Raw genomic sequence first — 24,430 nt, forward strand, 5'->3', positions numbered from 1 at the left:
GAGAGCGGTTCACTGCACCAACTGAGGTGGTGTATTTGGAGAAGAGCAGGGGACCAAGCACTGACCCCTGTGGTATTCCTGTTGTGATTTAGACACTTCTCCTCGCCATGAAACTCTGAAGAATCTGTCTGTGAGGTAGGACTTGAACCACAACAGCACAGATCCTAAGATGCTAAGTTTAGAGAGTGTAGAGAGGATAATTTGAGGTCCAGCAGTAGTCACTAGTTCTTTTGTTCATCTATTACTTCTTCTGTCCATCATCTTTCATGCTACTAGAAAATAACTAACTCTTTATAAGAGAAGACAAGAAGCAAGATTCATGTGGGTGCATCATCTTCATTTAAATCATAACCAGCTGGAGGTTTCTTTGTTATCTTATTCATTGATTTAGGAAAACTTATGAACCGTAAATATCTTAATGTGGCGACTCAATGCTCTTAATGTCTGACCTCTGACAGGGAGACAGGCACCACCAGGTAGTTCCCTCCTTTCAGACACAGGTGCCCCTTGTGGAATAGATCAAGGGTGAGCTGCAGGTAAAGAATGGAGCCGTGGCTGCGTGTGGTCAGGTGGCTGCTGAACTTGCTGAGCAGCAGCTGATCGGGCGCCGTGCCTGTAGGCGTGGTGACGTTAGCTGCAACCTGGGAGCTGCTGCTGACCCGGTGATGGATGTAGTCACTCAGGTCAGCTCCCAGATCACTGCTGTCTGGAAGGATGTCAAGAGAGATGCCAGAGAAAGGAAGAAGGGTGGTGATTTCCTGAAGGAGAAGAAACAAAAAGACATTTTCTGAGCTTATTGGTAAACACAGGTGTAAAACTGTCACTAGAAGCTTCGTATTTATAGAACAGAGGGTGGCGTGTCTTGGGCGCATTAGCTAAGGACAAATTAAAAGCAACTGAATCAAGAGCCATTCCTCAGATGCTGCTGCCTCTGACTCACACAGAGCCATGGGATACAGTACAGTAAATAGTGTGACAATGACTCAAGCTCCAACATTGCTCACAGGCATCTCTCAGAGTCACATTTCATCTTCACTCTCACCATCCTCAACTGCTCAACACCGGCCAAAACCAGCTATGACTGATGAGAAGGATCCATGTTAATGCAGCCCAGCTCCTCTTCAACAAAAACTGACATTTTGTTCTGACGACATGCAATTAACATTTGGTGTCAGGCTTAACTCTTCTCAATGGTTTTTTGAACACCCTTGTTGCAATATAAGGGTACGAACTTCCTGTGAAATGGCTGGTTTGGAGGCAAAGAGTGACGGATGATCCAATCAGGAAGCTCTGAAATTCAGAGGGTTCAATTATAGCCGCACTCTTCATCTTCAAATATGGGTATGTAATGCTTGCTGACTTCTAATTTATCACAAAGAAATGACCCCAAATGGGGTTTGTGTATTCCCAAACACTAATCAAATTGTGTAACCGGCTGGCTGGCTGTCAAGCTCCAGACTCCCAGCAGTGTCCCAGTAGTATTAGCATCCATTCACGGCGTAATCCGTGCAGCATTTGGAGGCTTGGCTTTAGCGTTGGACAGATGCATCCGCTGTTTGTTGGGATTACCAACCAGATTGAGAAAATACATCAGACTAGGGAGAGCGAAGCTGCCAAATGCCACAGTGTCTATACCATGGCTGTAAAAGCACAGCTTTAAACTACACTGTGTCTGCGCAAGGCTGAGCCAAGACCAAAGAAAGCAGGTGTAGCCCCTCAGGTTTTATCAGGAGAGTTGGATCTGAAAGGGTTAGTCCATCTGCTTTATAAAGTCACATTTTTTCACTTCTTCTGAGTTTTCTGCCCACATCCCATTAAGTGTCCACTGCTCAGCTGGGATGAAGGCTTTTCTTGGTGCTTGAAGGGAAATAACAAGCTGGGCAAAAAAGAAATGGTGCTCACTGGAGTCTGCATCCCAGTACAACACAGGAGTACAATTTGTGGCATCAAAAATCATGCTTGAATAACAAAACCTCTTTATGAATAATCTTTTCCTAAAGCTCTTCATAGGTCACTCAGAGAGGGGATTTTTTTAGGCTTTATACTGTCCCTCTGGGACTCTAGTAGTAGTTTGACATGATTTACAGTTCAAACAATCCCTTTTTTTCTCTAACTGGGGTTTTAGAAAACTCTTATTTCAGCCTCTGTCTGACACGCTTCATTTTAGCTGCTGTCCCTGCAGACCTTGGTGTTTGAGACCCGCCCTGTCCATATTTCATGAACCAGTTTGTACATCCCTATGCAATGACCTCATCATTTCAGCAAGTCTTCATACCCCGTCTTTAAAACATGTGACAAACCAGAAAAGAACATGATGGGGTTTTCGTCTGTAACCATAAACCTCTCACATTTGCAAGAATTTGTGGATGTTTGGTGACACTAAAAAAACTGTAAATTTACATCTTTGATTACTGTATCCAATCAAAAAATCTACCAGGAGTGCATCCTAGAATTTCTTTATAATTTATCACAGGACAATAACAGATAATAACAGAACAGCAACAATTCACTCTAAGCAGACACTAAGAGAAAGAAATGTATCTGAAGGAAATGCAAGGGGGTAAAATCTCATTCACCTCTGTTTTATTGAGGACAAGACGAGACGTCTGAATACCACTGAATTTACGTGAGAAAACATTTTTAGTACCTAATGGTCCATTCGACCCACCAGTTACGCCGTAATGTTAACAATCTCACTCACCACCAGCCCCGTCCTGACTGTGACCACCAGCTTGAGCCAGACTGGAAACTTGGAGATAATTTTGGTAATGAAAGTAGCGATGGTGTCTCCGTAGTCTGGTTTGTGGAATTCTGCCTCATTAAGACTGTCGACCAATATGATGTAGTCTTCGTCTGGTAGCCTGCGCTCTGAACACACACACACACAGAAGGAAAATACAGAGAAGCAGAGGGTGAGGCACATGGAGAACCAGATATATCCAATTAGCCTCACAAGTGGCACAAAATATGACAGAATAAAGATGATATGATAGATTTATAGGAAATCGAACAGGACTTAAAATGGGTTCATCTTTGCTTACCAGCACTTGCATGCTTAGCAAAGCACTAACTGCTCATATTGATTACACAGCGCTGAAAGAGACCAGAGGCCATCGTTGTTTATTAGCTCGTAACAGGACATATCCATCATGTTTCAAATCATCTTAGCTGTCAGTGCAGCCCTGCCAGCCTGTGAGGACTCATACACTCAGGCACAAGGGCTCTCCATTTTTTCTAACCTGCTTAATCGTGATGGAGTAGACAAAACACTCCTCTGCACAGACAGTAGAGTGCCCGAACATAATAACACATCAATCTAGCCGACTGACTGTATCATGAGAAACTGAGCTGACTAATACGACCATAACACTCACAACCCCTCTGGAGTGTTTTGTGACCTTGAAATCCTGTGGGCTACTGATGATTCACCAGGGCAAAAATAACACTCTTCTTTTCCCTACGTAAATGACCTAACATCTGCTTCACACACTGTAGTGTTCACACTGCTGACCTTAACTGGGGAAAATTATCTATGGGGCCATCATGGAGTCATTAACAGGCTATTTCACACAGGAGATGGTGGACGGCTTCCTAATTGCAAGGCAAAGGGAGCAGACAGTTTTTCACCTTAAAACTGAGCCCACCTTAAAAATTCAAAGGCCTTTAAAGTTAAATATCACATTTGTCCCGATGTGTAAGTGTGTGTGGAGAACTAATTACCCTTTCGCAGGCTGGCTAAGGGTTCCAGGACACCTTTCCGAAAGGCAGCGATGGGGTCTTGAACGCAGGATCGAAGGCTGAGTGTGTTTTGTAAGTGAGGCTCTTGTACCAGCAGCTCCCTGTACACGGCCAGCTGTGGCGCTCTGGCCAACAAGGCGGCAATGCTGTGAACGAACTCTGGCACCAGGCAGGTGTAGGTGTTGTCAGCTTGACAGAAATGGTAGGCGACCACCTGATGGGAGGACAGAAAAGAGAAATATACAAGAAAATGTGTCACAAAATGATCTGCATCTGTAGAGCAGTTAGTACTGTAGAGGAAATGTGTAATGAAAATGGAAAAAGATGTTTCTAAGAGGAGGAAATATGAAGCACTCAGCCATGTTGCATGATTTTTCCTTTTAAAACTGGAGTCGGAAGGATGAATGTTAAGTTGGTCTTAAGAATCAATGTGAAAAAAGAGAATCTGAGACTCTCTTGGATATTTTGCATGCACTGTAGAGCTTCGTCAGTTCCTATCAGTTGTCAAGTCACGCACATTGCATGCAGGCGCCTCATCAACCCCTCCTGAAGTAAAAATAAAATTAATCTGAAGGGAACTGGTGAAATCTTACCACTGATAAACCTTTCCTGAGAATGAAATTACTGCCCGAGTTTAGATGCTCTTTGAAACTTCATTGTTCATCAGACAGTATTAAATCCATCACAGTAACCATTAAAAGAAGCAGGATGTAGAGTCAGAGATCAGAGAGGTAGATGAGTCATATTGTCTTCACTCATGAAATTAAGCAATGGAAGCTTCATTTGACAAATTACTGCAGAGTGTCTCCAAAACACTTTCAATAAACACATCTTTTTCCAGGCAGAGGTCTAAACAGACTTCCATATTATTCTGTATTAGGATATACAGCAGCTGTCTGAGCTACTTATTTGAAATCACATGTGTTTTTTTTGCCGAAGTAACACGTGAGTAATATTCTCCTCGTGTTGGCCTCATATACTTTGGGTCTTAGCCCTGAGCATGAGTGGTATGTTAGTGGTTTATGAATGATTTTACTTTAACATATCTGCATCATCACAAGTAGTCTGACTAGTTCCCATGGAAACTCTTATTGAGGCCAAGTCAGTAAATTTAGAAGCTTGCATGTCATCTATGTGATGCAATCGGCAGCATGTTCTACATGTGCTCAAAAAGAGGGAGGGAGAGAACCCTGTGACATTAAAAATCTGTGTCACTAAAGTGCATCCTCTAAGCTCTCTCAAAAAGAGGAACCACGCTGATGTGTGTTCATCCCTTTGAATTGATCCCTCTTCTGTCTGTTCTTAAAGCCTTGTTACAGTCATAGCACCCTGTGGTTGTGTTTTCAGTGCTGTACTGTGTTTGAATATTCACATATCTGAGTTAGTGGAGTGCAGTAAAACCAAGCAGGGTACACAAAAGCAGCCATAAAAAGAAGTCAAATCTCAGGGCATTCCTCTGCAATCATAATTTCTTCTTTTGTCTGGAGTAAGTGCAGGTGAGTCAGCAGTCTGCTCAGCAACAAGATAAATAGACGAGTGCGTTGTGTGGTAATGTGTGTACTCCTGTATCTTTGCAGGGATCAATTCAAGTATCTGATTTTGATCCTAGTTTTTTTTTTTTGAAAGAACAGATATTATTTAACCTCTTAAGACCCAGTGTCCACACATGTGGACATTACATTCCTGCCTCTCAGATCCATGATACTTTGTTTTTTAAAACTTTGACCAATTAGCCACATTTAGAGACACTGGCCACGTTATCTTTTAGTGAAATCACAACATTACACCCATTTTAGTGAAAAAGCAACGTATTTGAGTACAATAACACTACTAAAAAACAACTAATAGAAAACTCATAAAACAAATAATAATCAAAATTACTGTACAAAGATCAAGTTTTGTTATTATACTTATTAGGTCTCACTCATCCGAAATAGCAAGGTAAATAAAAAATGCACACCAGACAAAAGCTTGGGTCTTAAGAGGTTGATTCACAGTGACTGGACCAATATTGCTTTTAAAAATCAATGATAGTCATAGAAAACAAAAAATATTTATCTTTTTTTATTAAACTCATGTGAACCAAACCCAGCACCCAAATAGCTTTGCAAGGACTCTAAAGGTTATTTCTGCCTCTGTCTGAAATGATAAATTTTATCTGCTGTCCCTTTATGACTCCAATCTCCACAAACCCTCTTCCCTGTGATTGGCCAGCCCCCCTGAGGCCTGTGGCGGCAGAACCATAGGTAGACCTTGGTGTTTGAGGTCCTCCCCTCCCACATGTTTTGAACTAGCTATGACATCTGTATGTGATGACCTCATTGTTTCAGCAAGTTTGGTGAAGATCTGGTGCTATATTTAGAATTGACTGTTCTAAAACAAACTTTAACAATTGATTACATCCTAAAGTTTGTTCTTTGACAAATTCCCTCCAGTTTGTATTCATTGCCTGGCAACTACTACATAACTAGAAATGATTTAGTACAATTCCCTTTGAAAAAGTTAATAAATACATTTATTAATAAATAAATGAAGACAGTTTTTGTGTAAAGAACAGAAAAAAGCTACTACATGTTAAGGTGTAAAAGGTGTCAGCCTGCTTGCTTGATCCAACTTCTTTCAGACACGTCAGTAATTTTTATCTTTTTCACCACTCTCCACAAAAAAAACACAATTTCCAAAATGTCAGGAAGATAATGAAGTGTCCTCATAAGAATAGGACTACAAACAAGTGTGTGTGTGGCAATATGTGTGTTTTGAGCTACCTTGGCAGCTAAGCATCTGACAGCCTCCTTCCTCTGTGCCGTACTCTCGCTTGTTCCTGCGACAGCACTCTGGTTGGGCTGGGAGTCAGCTGGCTGTTTGGAGGCAGTTTTTCCATGCTTATCCCCACCTGAACAGAGCGCAGAGAAACAACAACAACAATCGCAAAGCTGCCATTTACACTCACTGGATGCAGTCTCTGGTGTGAGCTCAGGAATGTCAGCAGTGAAGTCCATGAAGGAACACAATTAAACTGCTGCTTAATTAGTGCATCTGTAAGCAAGACTGGAAACTAAGCATTAGGCTGTTCCACCTGGTAGCTAGTTTTTGCTTCAATGCCAGGATCCAGACTCACTGCATGCTATACAGTCTGTTAAATATAAATCAATATGACAACACAGAGTGCAGGTATTAATGAATAATGCAGCCATGCTGAAAATTGAATGGCACTATGTTGTTTATGGACACTATCTAAGCCTGGCTGTGTGCACAAATCTGCAGGAGAAAGCTGAAGTTTGATATTTGAAACTAGATTTCTAAACTTAAAGGTTTAATTTTACTTTAGAAAATACAAAAATCATCAGCAGTGAACATCCATTCATGGTAAGTTGCAAAGAAATCTGTTTATATCAGATTATTTAACACAAGAATAGCGTTCCAGTTCTTCTCATGAGTTAATTTTGTAAAAATCAAAAACAATCTCAGTCCTCTTACACAACTGCAATCAGCAGAGAAACCTCAGGGGAGAACTTGAGAGAAGAGTGTGTGACCCAGATACCAACCCCTCTCTCAAAAAGTGATATATCTCCTAATATCTTACAAGAATCTGACTCCAGAGGACAAAGATGAATTCAGCTTCCAGCATTCTTCTCAAACAACGGCTTTGAGATACACACAAAAACAAATGACTCTGAGTAAAGATAGCACTCTTACACTTTGGGGAGGAGCCAGGACTGTGAGGAAAGCTGGGACCTCCCTGAGGCGTGCGCATGCCATGACAGCTGAGCGTCACCAGCCGCCAGATGATAGCCGTCTTCCCGGATCCAGCGTTACCCACAATGACAGCGCCGCGGCCCTCACAGCTGCTCGTTTTCCTCAGGACCTCCTCCAGGCGTGTGAAGAGCCAATCCCGGCCTACGAAAGGTGTTTCTGAGGTGATGCCTGGGACTTCGAAGAGCAGTGGTTTGAGCATGATGTCAGCTTGTTTAAATGGTACCAATCTCCCTGGAGAGGAGAAACAAAGGATAAATATGTAACTCAAGGTGACTTTGAGGAAGTATTATTGCAACATATATTTGCTCAATTCTTTGACGCTAGATTTAACCATAAAATACCTTTAGAGTCATCACTTGTGCGTCCAGCTGTGTTATGTTTACGAACCGAGCTCCTGTGTCCAGCAGCCCTTTGGCTGTCCAAAAAACTCAAATCCTCAAGTCGAGTGGAGCTGGTTGCTGCAAAAAAAAAGTGTGTTAGCAATGGATTGAGGGTGTGAGAAAGATCCAGGAAATGTGCAAAGATACACACACAAGTGACAAACTCATAGCTGAAGTCAATTATTGTCTCCATGGAGACATGAGACACAAACAGTTGTTGCACTCAAAGATAAATGTTCAGCGACCTTGAGGACGAGAAGAGGGAGGAAAAGAAAAACTCATCTCACGCTCTGTAATCTCAAACTAACAAGAGTCTGAAATGACCAAATGTTTCATACCGTCTCACACATCAAGCTACTGAATTTGTGATAATCACTAGAAACACATCGCCGACTGCAATGCAAAAATGTGCATGAAGCTTTCAGTTGCAGGATTACACGCACAATTCGAATGATCAAATGAGCCACAAAAGAAGCCAAAATGATAAATAAATGAAGAACATTCTGTACAGCAGGGCAAGAAACAGAAAGAAAGAGTTGTGCACTCCCACGTTGGCCTATCTATCCACCCACTCACACTACGGAGTTTACAGGTCAGCCAGGCTTACTTTCTGCATTTTTCAAGACATTAATCTGAGTCCAGGCTGCGGTGCAAAATAAAAAGGCTCTGTTTAATCAGCTAGTTTTTAAATTTGAAAAAACAACACTTTTCTTCTTTAACACACTAATGTGCAAGAAAACAGTGGAAGAAAAATCAGATGGCCATGTTCTCTCGAATTTAATCCACAAACCCATCACAACTGATAGATTCATGAGACACAGCAGATCTGTATTGTTGCTAACACTGTTTCAGAGTGTCGATCCAACTCTATTGTTTTGTTTCAGCTTGAAGTTTCTGATGCTTTTGTATTTGATTGCACTGCATGGGAAAGTGATTCTTTTGTAGACAAAGACATATTTTTGCATTTACAGTGCTACATTACAAAAAAAGTTGGAAACGATACATTGGCCACCAACCTTATAACAAGTGACAGAAAGTAGACTCAAAAAGACTTTGCATGTTTTGTGAAACTGAAGGATACTCACTTCGATCAAAGTATCAAAAAAATTAACATTAAGTTTTGGCTTCTTTTGCCTATATCTGATGACTGCCAGGATTTCCCTCGGATGCAAACCAAATATAAAAATAAAGTACCCCAAAAATAGAAATAATGAATCCCCCAGAATCTTACTGTCAGATGTAAAAGTCTGGGACTGTTGTATTATTTGTGCTCAATGTTGTATCATTTTTTTTACATGTATTTCTCCTCAGATTAAATCTTGTAAAGTGTATTTCTAGTCTAGTCCTTGTGCCATCATTATAGACTTAGGAAATTAAAACTCCGTCTACCAGTTGTCTCTTGATACCAGATGAGATGTGTTCAGTATTCTGCTGTGTTATGTGCTGCTTAAACATCCACAAACTTTGCTTCTTCTGAAGGAAAATGCTCTCCATTAGGGGGTGATATGGGGAAAGTATTAGAGATAGACCGATATGGAGTTTTAGGGCTGTTACCAATACCAATTATTTGTAGTCAAAGAGGCAGATAACTGATAGTTGAAGCCGATATTAATTTGCAGTCAGAGTGAAAATATCGGTGTCAAAATTTTGAACAATACAAACTCCAACACTTAACTGCATTTAAATGCCTTCAAGCATATGTTTATCAAACAGCTCACAGGCTCAGCAGCATGTTTTATAAAGTTAAATGAAAACATTAAAAATAAATAGCTTAAGTTTTTTTACAGTAAATAAAGTTTTCCAAAATTTCAATCCAACTGCAATAACTGTTATAACTGCACTGTTGATTGGCTGTTACCCAAGCCACGGCTCTGCTTGTGACCAATCAGATGGTACCGTGAGTGGGACAGTGCTGGGGATTGAGTAGTGACTGCAGACAGCGGAGCGGCTGCGTCAGAGCTGCAACAACACAGTTTTACATTTGTTTCCTATTGGCCATCAGATTAAAAAAAAAAAGCAGAGGCCAATATGCTTCAAAATGCCAAATATCGGCCGATAATTGGTCCGTCACTAGAAAATGTGTTAGGATTTTCACAGCACCATCGGGATTTTACTGATAGTTTTCATCATGTTTTTAAGACTATTTTGACATGCAAACATTTTTCGCCCAAATACTTCTTATCCTGCATTCTGAACTATTTTTATGCAGCAATTTTTGCCTTTTCTGCACCATTTCATAAATTTATTCCAGTCATGTGCCCTTTTTTTTTGGACTCTCATTGTTCATGATGCACATTTTCACATTATGATAAATGCATTCATTTAAACACATCACCTGTAAAAGCTGTTGAGTTTCTGCTGAATCAACAGAGCTTTAGCTTTATACAAGCAGCCTATGTGTGGGAGATACTTAAGTTTCGATTGTGCACTTGACAGAAAATGTAAACATATATGAAAGCTGGGGGCCGTGTAATAACCATAGACTTTAGGTAATAATGGATCTTGGGCCTGAGATGCTTATATTTTTTGAAGAAAAGATACAACTACATGAAAATGCTTGGTTAATAAAACAGTATAAAATACTAAGTATTACTACAAAAGTTTTAAACAGAAACAACTCAAACTGAATGAAAAAACTTTTTCTATTCTCTTGCCAGGGTGAGTCAGAGGTTGATCCATCCTTTCATTCATGCTGTAAAATATAAAAAAAATCCTCCTGTAAAATCTGAAAATCTGGCATTACTGCTGCCACTAATCCCTTCAGAGTGGGATAAAAAAAAAAGGCCTGAGTCACGTTGCACTCTAAAATATAATAGTACAACCAGACAAGCGGGCAGTAGACAAGACATACAGCAAACAGACAGATGATAGACTGACACAGCCTACCTATAACCATATGCTGTTCATGTTAAATGCAGACATTGGTAATCCCAGAGCATCTGACTGGGTTGCACTACATTACTGAGCTGTTAGGGGCTTAAAGCTTAAAAGCCGCAATTATGGTCAAAGCCTAAAGATGCAGCCCTCAACATCTTTAAGCATCTTTTTTTTCTCAATATATCTCCCAATCAATCAATCAACTCTCAGAAAGGAAAACTGTTTTTGTTCTTTAATACAACTATTCAGGGTCACAGGAGGGGCAGCATAAAAACATCACTCCCTCTTACTTTGACAAGCTGGATCACCTCGACAAACAGTGCACAAAGTTCAACCATCCTCTCCGTACTTAATCAGATCAGATCATATTCAGACGTGTGTCATCCCAGCATGTGTCCATCACCCTGCAGCATCAGAGTGTGAGTGTGGGTGAAACCTGCTGAGGCAATGTCAGAATTTAAAGGGCTGAGAGATCATGCAACACGCTCTGTAGTGTACCCATGGGCAATGAGGGTCTCCCTGATGCAAGTCAAACCATCACAGGATGTACCCGCCATTCAAGATCAAAGCAAATAGATACAGCACCAGCAAATAATAACCAGTGAGAACATGAAATTCCTTTTCAACAGGTGGAAGAAGGCTTTCAGGGCTGGGGACGGGAATGAAATTACAATGATTGTCAAGCGAGAGCTGAAGTGGAGGATTGAGGATTGAAAGAACACCACAGTGAGAGGATGAAGAACAGTGTGCAACGAAAACAGTGTGAAGGAGGTGTGGAGTGGGCTGAGAAGGACTGCTGGCTAAAGACAGGCGGACCAAATGGATGAGAGGACCAAGGAGACAGAGAAAGAGTTAAAAAAGATGTCTTTTTCAGCTGCTTTGACAGGGGGACTCAGGGTAATTTAACCCTCTAACAAGTAAACCAGCTGGATTCAAGTCACCCACGCTTCATTTCTCCTTTACCTTTTCTACCTCCGTTGATCCTTCTTTTCTCAAAAGGTCATTCCTGCAGCCCTGGCTCAACGCTCCAGAAAACGCAAAAAATTGTTTAAAACTCTCTTTTTCTATTTGTGCAGAGCTTGTAATCCAGCCTTGACAGCTCATTTGAACAACACATAGAGCCATGCAAGATGACTAATCATCACACATTCATCCACCAGGTTGGTTAAATCTGTCGGTTCAACCTAAGCTTGAGCATCTTGCCCAAGAATACCTACGTAGAGACAGAAGGAAGTAGCTGGACTGCCAGCCTCATGTTTGGAGGGAAACTCAGCAAGCATCTAGCTAGCTAACAAGGCCAAAAACAGCTAGTCTGGCTCTGACCCAGGGTACCAAAATACACCGACCAAGCTCAATAATGTGAAAGTTATGTTGCGATTGTTTGATCCAAACAAATATTCAAGTATGGAGACAGCAATGTGTGCTTTCACAGAAGGTGGACACTTGCCCCAGCCAAGAGAGACTGTGGGAAATAACTCCAGCAGAATGTGAAATTTTTGTTTTTACACTTTTTGTCTTCTACCAATTAAACAAACAAGAAATAATATGTTCGTTAGTGAGCCGAAAAAATATGTCAATAAGCAGATTCTGTTATCAAAGATATGTTCCCCATGTTTTCACTTGTCATGCTAAGCTAAGCTATCTATCTTCTGGCAGCAGACTTAAATATAAAAGACACGTCTTCTTATCTGTGCTCCACAAAATTAGTAAATGAATAAAGTGTTTCAAAAAGTAGTGTAAAAATAGGCTTTTCCTTTCACTTGATTTTACACACAGCTCCAGAACTGCTGAAAAGTCTCATTATCTAAAACAGGATGCTCCAGTAACCCTATAGGCCAGTAGCAGCAACCTTTCACATAATGAAGACCTTTAACAGACTGCTTCTGCTGCGCATTAGATCTCCTAATGAGCCTCTCACAAATTTCAATATTAGGAAAACATACTGAGAGCACGGACAACACTAATCATCACATCTGTTGTTGATGCGGCTCCACATATCTCTCGTGTCTGCCTTGTTGTTCACAAAGAATACACTCTTTCCTCTGACAGTCATCACGGAGCACAAAGCTCCCTGCCAAAATGGCCTCAGTCTCTTAACAGTGGGGAGGTGATAACGCAGGTAACCTCAAACCGTCTTGAAGAATGTTTTGTATTTGTGTGCTTGCAACAATCAGCATGTCCTGTGAAGAACAAGAATATGAGCCACTCCCGACCAATCCATGGAGTCTCATAATGAAGATGAAAATGAGTGAAGACAGAGAGGCACGTGCACTATACACATGCTCACGCAGTCTGATGGAGCTGTTATCTAGCCTGAAATTTAGATTATGAAAAAACTAAGTGCAAAATTAAACATCTGTATTTCTCTTTATTGCATTTTCTGAGATTTTTTGGGAAAATCTTTTGTGCTTGTTTAACCTATTACGACTGTTAATGTTTCTTTTCCCCCTTAATTTGCAGAAAACTTCATAAGCAAGCGTCGCCTGTGTGCAAAAATGTATACAGCAACATTTCTCTTAGTTGTAGCTTGACAATACTGCAGCTTTCACAACATTTTCTTCACCATCTGGGAATAATTACAGTGTATTTTTAACTCTTCTCTTTTAACGTAAATGATAATGTATATACAGTCCCATCACTCTGTGGTCTAATGTTTCATGATTGTGGAGAACAACTCTTCTGGCTACAGCACTACAAGGCCTGCTTCATCTTTATTCTGAATTTCATCAAGAGAGCCTAAATGAAAGCACCAGCTGACAGAAGAAACTGGCAGGCGTTACTGTGAATCCACTCCTTAGGGAATCTTTCCCTTTGCTTCGACCACAAATGAACTGACATCTAAGGGAAGAAAAAGAGCGTTGTGCACTAGCAGAGATCGTGACTGTAAAAGGGAGGGGGGATTTTTATGACAACTGGAGGCCTCCCAGGACATTTAACTGGTGCTGCTCATTGTGTGTATCCAGCTATAGTGGTAAGTAGAGCACCAAGAGAAGTTTATTCCTACATCACATGGAGATCCTACAAATTATGCTTTCTCCACATAACGTGAATAGTTAGAAAACATCAAGTTAACAATCGTTTCAATCAGTTTGTCATTTAGTCAATATTCAATCTATTTCAAAGCCGCTCGGGTCACAGCTGTCACATTCATACCCTCATTAACCTACTTCATATAGACATAATGGTAGCTCTAACAAATCACTCACTAGCTCACTAATTAGCACATTGTGTCTTGTTTTTTATGGTACAAATTGGGATTCGTAAAGTGAAATGAAGTGATTTTATACAGAAGTTTGCAAGGGACTATTTCCTGGCAGAGAGCAATGATTTCCTTTCTGACCACCTAAGAGTGATGACAAAACTCCAGGAATAATGAGGTGTTAATCAGGGAGTTTTTGGGAGGCTTACTGACTTAACTTTGTTTCTTTTCAAACAGAGCCAGCCTTTGTTTCTAGTCCTTACGCTAAAGAGAGCTAACAAAGCAGCCATATAGTACATAAAGGTGAGGTAGGACAGAATGGGCAGACACTGAAGGAAGTGAACGGTATTTTATCAGTGACTCCACAAAGAAACTCCAGGATGAGGCAGCCAAACTCTGTGAATCCACTCCAAAGAACTTTCTTTTCCCCCTGGACTTTAAAAATGTGTTTGACCCACTTTCTCCCTAATGGCCAAGTTGATTTTGCGTTTTTTTTCCCCTCTTTTGTTCGTTGACGCGACAAAATTGCCTCTTTAAAACCCTTGACTACACATTAAAGCAGCATGTGGCACAAAATGATAAACCATCTGTAATCTCACTAAAACAGGTAAGCACAGAAGAGAGAGTGAAGCATACCTGCCACAGAATTAGGACGGGGCATCACCAGAGAGGAGGTGCTGTGTACGTGATGCTGTGGGAGGGGTCTTTTCGGTGCTGGTGGAGTCCTGGGCTCCATGATGTCAGTCCTCGGTAAGGCCTCATCTTGTTTGGCGGTCAGATTGTCCCTTGGCGTCCCTGTATGGCGGTCCTCGGTTGCATGTCCACCTGCACCAGCACTTCCTCCCAGGCCTTCATCCTTTGTCAAGACCTCGCTGGAGGCGCTGCGCTCCTCATTCTCAGAGGAGCTAGTGATGGTTGCTGGGATGCACAATGAAAACATGTATGAGGTAAGGCAGCCAAGAGCTGGAAACTAATTCAAACTTCCTAAGAAGAACATATGGCAAGCAACTGCTGGCTTACATCCTCTTATCAGTTGAAATTAAACCAAAATAAGCATTGCCTTCAACTTCAACAAATCACATTTACTCAATGAATAAATTACAACAAGCTGTTTTTATCAACTCAGCACTCTTAACTCATCAATTAACTAGTTTCACTGTACCTGATGTGCTCTTTAACCTTTTGTGTGTAACTATAAATAAAATCTCTATTTAGAGAAAAAAAGTGTCCTATTTTAAGAGAATCATACCCATAAGCAACAAAGACAGCAGTGTCCCAGTTTTGACAGGAGGGAGCTGAAGCCTAAAGGCTCAAGTGGCCCAGCTGACACAGAGAAACTAGCTGTGGGGTAATGGTACACAAAGACCCACAACTAACTCATGTCCTGTCACCTTTCAGGTTGGTGAGGTGTGACATCAGTCATACTCAGGATTTCTGATATTGCTGCTGGTTTAACATGGAGTTAAAGCAGGCCGTCCGTGTTTTTTTGTTTTTTTTTAGTTTATTTCTAGAGAAGCTTGGCAAAGCATTTGTTTTGGACATGCTTCATCTAGCAGAAAACAAATTCTGAGATCATACAATGTGGAGTCAAATCATCTGAAAACAAGGCAAGGAATGGATACACAGCAGCAGCACCTCACCTATGATCCCACTGTCTTTGCTCTCCAGGGTGGAGGTTGGGCTGTGAGAAGGAGGCCCAGGGCTGCTCCTGTTGATGGAACCAGGAGCAGGACCAGGGGCAGGGCTGGGCACAGGGCTGGAGAGGGTGCCACTAGGGCTGGTGCTAGAGCTGCAGAGTGGTGAAGGTAAAGGTAAAGGCTGGTGCAAAGGCTGGCCTCCTGCACTGTGGCTCAGGGTGGATGTGGGGCTCTCTGAGCAGGGCGAGGCAGTGCTGCAGGTCAAAGTGGAGCTGGGACTCCCCCCCTGGGCGGAGGAATCACACTGAAAAAAGGAGTTGAAGATTAGATAAAGTTTAGAGAGAGACATGAGAAGGAAGAAAATAAACATTTATAACCCTCAGCAGGCATCAGTCCTCTCTGTATAAAAAGGGCTGTAAATGATCTCAATCAGTGGCTCACTCAGCATGACAGTGTTTGCTCTGTCATGTGACCGAGTATGTTTGTGTGTGTACAGATGGGAAATGAAAGGATGATTTCAGTAAGTTCCATGATGGCTGTCATTTTCCCCATGATTCATTGTAACAGCTTGGTGTTTGAAACTCGGTCGCATGCTGCCGATATTTACAGTTCAAGGTATCACATGTTCCTGTTTCTCACTGAACAAAGATGGAAAAAAAGGTTACATGTGTCACAGGCGACAGGATGAAATTTAGATGATAAAAATCCAACAAACCAGGCATCAAGCTTTCAGTGATATCATTAGTAAAAATGATCATCTAATTAACAAATCTAATACCAAATGATGTGTACGTTTCAGGATGCACAAAATGTGACATTGGATGATGGTACCACTGCAGTGTTTTACTGCATTACAGATTTTGCTTCAGTTCTTTTTAGAGTTAGCTCTGTGTGTGAGTTTTGCATAGCAACAGCAAGTAAAGCTCTACAGCAAAGCAAAATACAAAGTGATTTTGAGCACAATAAGTCATTAGGGTGTGGAAACTACAAAGAGAGCTGGTCTAGTCAAAGGAAAAGGGAGTGTATTTAAACCAGCCAACACGGCTCCTTTACAGCAGTAAATTAGAAAATACAAAGCACATATACATTAAGTATGAATCATAAAAAGAAAATCTACAAAAGTGTTGAAACTTTTATGGTACAGTAATATAAATATTTTTTGATTTATGATTTATTTCTAAAAAGTCTGGATTTTTTTCCTATGCTTTGTCAGGTTGTAGATTGTGTGAACACCTTCTTTTTTAATCATATCAAATAAAAACAATGTTTGTTTGGTGCTAACTCCCCTGAAAGGTAGATATTTCCTCTGATCCCCTCAAATATCTTAGCTCAGTGCCTGTTTGTATTGGTTAATGTTTCATACAACCAGCAGTTTAAGAGCTGAATGAAAGGTTTAGAGATGATAATGACCTATAGATAAAAAATGAATAATATGTTTTCAAGGAAAGCAGGTAGCTTTCCTGTTTATCCTTGTGGTTTGTTCACGTGCAGTTCAGGTCCCCTCATTACTGATGCATCATTTCCACAAGGCAGATACTGTAGGGAGAGCAGGCAGCAGCTCACTGTTATTCCCTTTATACCAGAGCCTCATCTATCTTAGCCAGGACAACCCACATTCCTCATACGAGCCTCGCTATCGCTGTGAAACTGACTGAATCTGGAGCTCAGGTGGTGGAATGAGGCTGAGAAAATGGGCCAAGGCTGAGCAACACGACGTCGTAGGGACAGTGAGACACAAGCACATACAATAAGTCTCATACAGATGGCGTAAACTAAAAGTGAGTTGAGAAAGAAATGGTGCAGAAGCATAGCAACAGGATTGATGATGTTCTGAAATGTGTATCGATCCATTTCTCCAGATGAGATTGGAATGGTTAAATGAAACAGGCTTTGTCTCACAGCATACAGACATACTGTAAGAAAACTATCAACTAATCCCTAGAAAGTATCTCAATGCTGACAGAAAACAAGATGACAGTGTCATTGTAAGGTCTAAAAAAATAGATGGTTCATAAACCATCCATCCTCTCTTTTTATGGCATGACAGCAAGGGGCCAGTAAATCAATACACTGCCCTACCTTCTTTTCCCTTCTGTCCTCCATAGGAGAGCTAGCAGTGCCGGGCGATGCTTCTCCCAATAAGAAGCATAGTCTGGTCATCAGTTCCTGGGTAGAAAGGGAGGAGCCCGGCTGTGGCTCCACGTGGAGGTCTGGAAGACATACACATACGGGGTACACGCATCAACAAGCAAATGGAAACATAACAAGCCAGATGAGACCAACATCTAACCGACGCTTGTGACGTTCGCACCAAGCCAGCAGCATCGCAAGTGGACTGCAAGAAATGTGTGCATCCACAGGTCAGCACAGCCCCAGCTGCCCTGATTACTGATGCACAGACTGTGGCTTCCCAGTCCCCGGTTGAGGCAGCAGCTAGAGGTTGTGTGAGGTTGTGAGTTTGCCTGTGCACACGCCTGCCAGGTGCTCTCTGTTAAAAGATGGGTTGTGAATTTCAATGAGCTCAGTGACTCTGGAGCAGAAAGAAGGAGTGCCTCAGCTCTGCCTACATTGTTGCTCCTGGAGAGATTGGCTGCCACAGGCCATGTGCTGCATTCATTTATCACTGTTTAAGGCTCCCCGATGCTTTGACCTCCGACCCGGCTCCTCTTCAGGTCCATACTCATCTCTGCAGAGCAAGGCTTTCACAGCTTTCACATCTCAGCACAAATACATTCCTCTGTTCTCACGCCTCACCTATGTGCCGCTATCAGCTGAGGAACATGAATATTGAGTAGGCATATCAACAAGATGACAGAACACCACGGATTGCAGGAACAGCTCACTCCTCCTCAAAAACATCTTTTCGTTTAGAAATCACATTCATCTCACACTCCCTCCACTGATTCTTTCTCTTTCTGTCTTGCTGGCTAACACTCTCCTTTCAAAAGAAAGTGCATCTTACATTCAATGCAGCTGTACTCAAACACAAGCCTTGATGAAAGGATCAAGGTCAATTTTCAGAGGCGAGCTTAGTAATGATTGTTCAACCAAGCGCCTCAGTTCGAGTCTTTGTCAATAACTCTTTTCACTTCACAGCTTGAAAAAAAAGCTGCCGAGCACTTGGTGGGTTGGAAGGATGGACGTGTATTTGCAAGAGGGGGAGGAGAGAAAACTTTGCATTTAGTCAGCAGAGCCCTGCGATCCAATCTGGAGTAACATGAGGACACACTGAATGTCCAGTACTATTCATCAAACCACCTAGCAGTTGCCATTGGAAACGGGAAGCTGAGAGGTGCCTGGCAACCGGGATGGAAGAAGCATCATAAAAATCTGTTAAGCCTAAGGGTAGCCCTTTGGTCAGAAACACAGAGAAAGCTGGCGGAGATGTTTGAATTCACACCATGTTTCATTTAATCCAACCTGATCTGTGGGAACCACATGCAGGGAAGTCAGGACAAAGTGTGATAAAACACACCTTCCTTAAAACACACTGAAAACCACAGACACACATCCTATCTGAGGGAAAAACTTCAGGCAAACCTCCTTACATGATACTGAAATACAGCAGCACATTCACTTTCTCCTGTCTCTCATCATTCCTTCCCCCTTTACCTCCACCCCATTCATCCTCATCCAGCCCGCCTGATCAATACCTGGAAAAACCAACATGATGCTGAACACACGCCCACACGCTCGGGTTCTCACCTCTGTGGTCTGCCTTGCCACGGCACGAGGCAAAGACAAGAGGTTCTCTCGCATTGGAAGAGCCATCCACGTACTCCGGCTTCTTTGCCCGTCCTTTGGCCACGGCAGAGAGGGAGAAGGGAGAGGGAGGGAGAGCAGCAGGGTGGGAGGGAGGGGAGGGAGGGATAGAGGGTGGAGATAAGGAGGGATATGAAAGAAAGTGAGGGAGAGGGAGAGAGAGAGGGAGATTAAGCTTCCCCAGATGAGATCTGTGGTGCAGAATTTGAATTGTGTCCCATGAGTATAAGGCAGTATGTGCTGAGTGCGAGTTATACATGCAAACATTTCAGTATTCACTGTACCGTGGGCGTTGATCTATAATATATTAACACTGATAATCTGTGCGTGCATGTGTGTGTTTGTGTCAGTGTGTTCCGCTGGCAGGGACAGCGTGCACTTATTGATGCATGTAGGTGTGTCTCCGTTTATGCAACAACATCTGAGGGTTCTTGTAAGCGCTGATTCTTTGGGCTGGAGATCATTCACAAGGATGAGACATTTGCAAATGCTGATTCTTCGCTCAAGGTTACGTGCTGTTGGAGTCCTCTGGATGGACTCTAAAACACTCTGCAGTCTGACTGACACACGGATGTTTGATTTTGCACAAACACCGAGTATAAGAACACCATGACAGCATTTATTTCTAGTTGTACTTGCTGTAAATTTTTTGTCATGTTCCGTGTAGTCTGGGGAACAGGGGCAGTGCTGCATCCAATGAAATGAAACACCTTTTTCTGAATGGCTGTACTTGCTGCAGGATACTGCCACCTAGTGCTTATTTAAAGATGAGGACAGCCCTACTCCAAAGTAGTTGCATATAAAATCTGGTTGATTGAGCTAAAATTAGGGATTTTTGCATGATCAAGTTGTTCAAGAAAATTTTAGATTCTAAAAACTTTAACTATTTAGTATCGTTGTTAACATGCACAAAATTCTAGGAACTCATTTTTTAATTGAGCTTATTTAAGTGAAGTGTTAACACAAAAATGTAAAAATTGCAAAAAAAAAAAAAAAATCAGTTTAAATAAAAAAATAATTTACTATTTGCAAATATTTTCAAATTGTACAAATTGTTAAATTTATTTATTTTTCATCAAAAAGCTACCTTTACATTTATTTTCTTTCGATTCTCCTCAATTATTAAAACTTCACTGAACAGCATGACTCTTGTGTTTGTCATGTATTCTGACATTAAAATAATTGTCTTGTAAATATAAGCAGGACTTCTGGAGCTCATAAAGGATATTTGGCTGAATCATGGTCCATTTTCTCACAAACACACCTGCCATGTGCAAACCCTGAACACTAAGTGCAGACCTCAAATTTTGTCTCTGACTCCTGTCTAAGTATTTATACTGATTAAGAGGCAGTTTATATCCCTGTTTGTAGAGATATAACCTGCTCCATATTCAGTTTGGAATTTAGTGCCACAGACTTTACATTGAAGTAGAGGACCTCTTCACTCCTGTGGCAAAACCACTGAAATGCATGTGTAATGCATGTTTTCAGGTTACATGTTTTCCCAGTGCTGAATGGAAGAAGATGTCATTTTTATCTTGACAATGTTAAAAGACACTAACCTTTTGGCCATTATCAGACCTTGACAGCTCACTACAGATTTGAAAGAGAGGGAAATGTCAAGTCTCACGTTTTTGTGCTGGCACTGAATGTGTGTCCCAATTCACAGCTATATGTGTGTAGTTATGGACATATGGCGTACTTACATGACTACATCTAGAACCAAAAGTACACGAGAAGCATTTTCTTTAAGCACAGATGGTATGTAAATCTTTTTTTAATTCAGAAGACTGACAGTTTTCTTTGAACATGACTATATTGGATTTTTCTAAAATATTGATTCAAACTAATAAATAATCTCAAAATGGACCTCCCTAATTGGGGTTGTTTGCCTTAAGTTATGTTGTTTAATCATTTACTATCTCAATCTGTCACATGGTTTTGGGCCTGGGGGCTCAGTTTGTATGCTCTTGTATTTTGCTGTCACATGCAAGAAACAGCTGAATGCACAGAAGCTCTCTCTGCTCATCAACGCAAACCCATGAAAGCTTTCTGCTGTTTCTGCTGCTAATCCCTCATGCACAGCTCCCCGTCACTCTCAGTTTATACTGACACCATGCTTTGTTTTGATCATTGTTTCAATAAAACCCACCTGGGAATTTGATGCATGACTGTGAGGGAGCTACGTCTGCAGCACGAGGGAGGAGAGGGGAGGATGGTAAAGAAATGGAGTGACCCTTGGTCAGTCTCCTCCGGTTCACTGGGCTTTCAGTGTAATTAATGATGTGGTCTTGGAAGTGTGTGGCATGCCCAACTCTTTCTCTCTGCAAGGTGCCACCTACACGGAAAGATGGTGAAGAGAAGATGGTCAAGATAAGATGAAGATGTCATGGGTTATAGAAGCAAAATTTAGAAAGCATTGGGGCATCTGTAGTAAAGACACTACAGACCGTACTGAGATGATTGAACAGAAGTCTGGCTGTAGAGCAGATTTAACATATCGTGAAGAGAGCAGTATAAAATATGTCACACATAAGGCTGGGATGGAGAGAACATATCTTGTCTTGGAGGCATATTACTGAATGAGGTAATGGAGAGTTGGCAATACCAGAACATCTATTTAAAGTAATGGGATCAGGCTCAATAAAGAGCTTCTCTTGTAATATTTCATGTTAATATTTAAATCATTTTCATGGCCTCTCTTATTGCAGCTATTAAGCCTTGTCCTATGTATTTAAACAGGTATTAAGCATTAGAACTCACTAAGCCAAATGATTACAGAGACATTTTAGCTTCTGATATTGCTTAGACCAGACTATAGCTCTCCTTGCGGTATAATTCAGCCATTCACTTCCACCTTTCTTAAATGAGTTTGCTGTACACCATGAGCTAAACAAGACCTCAGGCCCACAGCCAACTATTACCATTCACATAAGAGGCTGTTGAATAATTCCTAAAAGCATATAAAGATCATTGCTTCTCACATTACATGATGAGCTTCTGAGATGAACTGTTATCTCTCTGCAAATGATCAGAGCCATTCCAATGTACTGTAAACATACTATATCATTTTAATGAGACTGACACACTTCTCTGTCTTCCTCTCTGTTCTTGCTATACCCAGAGCAGCAAATTATGAAATATTAATGGGTAACATGGTTGCTCTAATACTGAGCTCTACTTATGTTCATCTATCTCCACAGCGCAGTCTAAAATAGACCAGTTACTGCAGCAAGCTGAAGTTCTACCCTGAGAAAAATACAAACATCTCAGCTCACTTCAACAGCAAACTCGTGTAGTTTCCCAGCACAGTTTACAGTTCCAATGTCTATGACAATCCAGAGACAACTTTGGTTTGCTTACAGCATATAATAGATTTTTTTTTTTTTTAAAGAGTCCACAAGATTATCTCATCCAGTTGGAGCGGACTGAAATTCTTGTAAAATTCAGTATGTTTTAGTAGGTCAGGATGTTTTGCCTAACCCACTCTAACTTCTCCTGACACACTTTAAATGCAAGCAGCGGGACACTGTGTGAAGGACAGAACACACTGATGAATTAGGCTAATTGAAATGGCTCAACTTAAATCACCCAAGAGAAGAGAACCTGAATATTGCCTTCAGATAATGCAAGAGCTTGTTTCTATAAAACGTGATAAATCTCACCAGATGTAAATTTGTGATGTGTTTCTCCCCTTTAAATAAGAAATAGTTGAGAGGTGCAGCACTGGCTCATGGTGAGCTGAAATGCTAGTTTTGTTGAACAGTAGTTTTAGATATTATTTTCTTACCTTGATGTCTTTGCTTCTTTTTTTCTCCTCGTTTTCCTCCCCCATCTCTCTTGTTTCCAAACACTGCTCGGAACATGCTGAAGCTGGGCTGTTGCTTCACCGTTTACTGCCGGAAGACCACTTAACAAAATGTTCATTCAAACGAGAAACACAATGTTTCAGGCGACATTACCCACACTGTTAGTTCTTACTTCAACAGCTGGAGTGCCAGCTTTAACTTGTTTTATAGAAAGTAATCACCATTTAGTCTTGTCAAGTCATTTATTTACGTTTACAAAAAAATATTGATTCGCATAATTGAGGCCACGCGTGTGAAAGATGTCATGCTGTAACTAAGAGTCATCTCACCTGTTCTTATGTCTTTTTAGGCGCCTGCATGCCTGCGCATAAATCCACAGGAAGCTGATGGAGGATCACTTAAACTCGCGGAGTCCAATTAAAAAGTGCTGCAGCTCCTCAGTCAATGTTGAAGGAGAGTCGGGGGGGGGGGGGGGGGAGCTTTACGCACATGCGTGTTTGCTTTGTGCTCCCCATTGGAACAAGCCTTTGCTTTCATAGATAATTTAAGATAAAGTCAAGATTTTTTTTTGTTATTTTAACTTAAACGCCCTAATTTCACTATGCAAAAACTCCACCACCAAAAGAATTGATCAGAATATACACCATATGTTGTTATTACTACACTAATAGCACGGCTTTGATTTCTGTAGCTGGAACCTATTTACTTAAACCTCATGTAGACTTCCTCAGTCAATTTCTTTTGCTTGTACATTAACCTTTTTATTACAGCTTTAGTTTTTGACTCATTGTCTCTCTACCTTTTCACTCAAATTTGATGTTAATGGCTAACAATCTTGAAGCTGGTTAATGTTGCTTTTAAAAGTATAGCTATTGCTCTATGACTTTGATGAACTGGTAACTAACTGACTAAGAGTCAGGACTAAACATGGAGAGGCAGCATTCAGCGTCTATGCTCCAAATACCTGGAACAAGCTGCCAGAAAAGATCAGGTCTGCTGAAACTCTTAGCTCATTTAAATCCAGGTTGAAAACCCACCTTTTTACAGCTGCCTTTTATTAGAGCATTTTAACAAATAATTTTGATATCTTGTCTTTAATTTTGCACTGCAAATTTTATCTTAAAATCTGTTTTTATCTTAAAATCTGTTTTTATCTTAAAATCTGTTTTTCAAATCTGTTTTAAAATCTGTTTTAATCTGTTTTTTGTTTGTTGTTGTTTTGTTTTATTGTATCCTTTCAATTAATCTCATTTTTAATTCAATTTTAATCGT

At 41.0% G+C, this 24,430-nt stretch overlaps 1 protein-coding gene across 1 annotated transcript in view; it reads right to left on the minus strand.

Annotated features, from left to right (window-relative positions):
• LOC141788275 (protein TANC1-like) overlaps positions 1-23,602 on the minus strand; it is a 37,401-nt gene extending 13,799 nt beyond the window's left edge. Inside the window, exons 1-13 of the mRNA XM_074667167.1 lie at positions 23,488-23,602; positions 23,140-23,259; positions 21,502-21,687; positions 19,293-19,385; positions 17,667-17,797; positions 15,591-15,891; positions 14,587-14,868; positions 7,836-7,952; positions 7,435-7,725; positions 6,504-6,631; positions 3,721-3,952; positions 2,702-2,868; positions 450-758 (exon numbers count right to left, since the gene is read on the minus strand). Coding sequence (XP_074523268.1) covers positions 450-758; positions 2,702-2,868; positions 3,721-3,952; positions 6,504-6,631; positions 7,435-7,725; positions 7,836-7,952; positions 14,587-14,868; positions 15,591-15,891; positions 17,667-17,797; positions 19,293-19,385; positions 21,502-21,687; positions 23,140-23,215 — 2,313 coding nt within the window. The 5' untranslated portion in view covers positions 23,216-23,259; positions 23,488-23,602. The remainder of the gene's footprint in view (positions 1-449; positions 759-2,701; positions 2,869-3,720; positions 3,953-6,503; positions 6,632-7,434; positions 7,726-7,835; positions 7,953-14,586; positions 14,869-15,590; positions 15,892-17,666; positions 17,798-19,292; positions 19,386-21,501; positions 21,688-23,139; positions 23,260-23,487) is intronic.
• Between the last annotated feature and the right edge of the window lie 828 nt (positions 23,603-24,430).

The sequence above is a fragment of the Halichoeres trimaculatus genome, unplaced genomic scaffold, assembly GCF_033239565.1.
Source record: "Halichoeres trimaculatus isolate MK-OKI-2021-1 unplaced genomic scaffold, fHalTri1.1 fHalTri1_scaffold_3, whole genome shotgun sequence".
Classification (NCBI taxonomy): domain Eukaryota; kingdom Metazoa; phylum Chordata; class Actinopteri; order Labriformes; family Labridae; genus Halichoeres; species Halichoeres trimaculatus.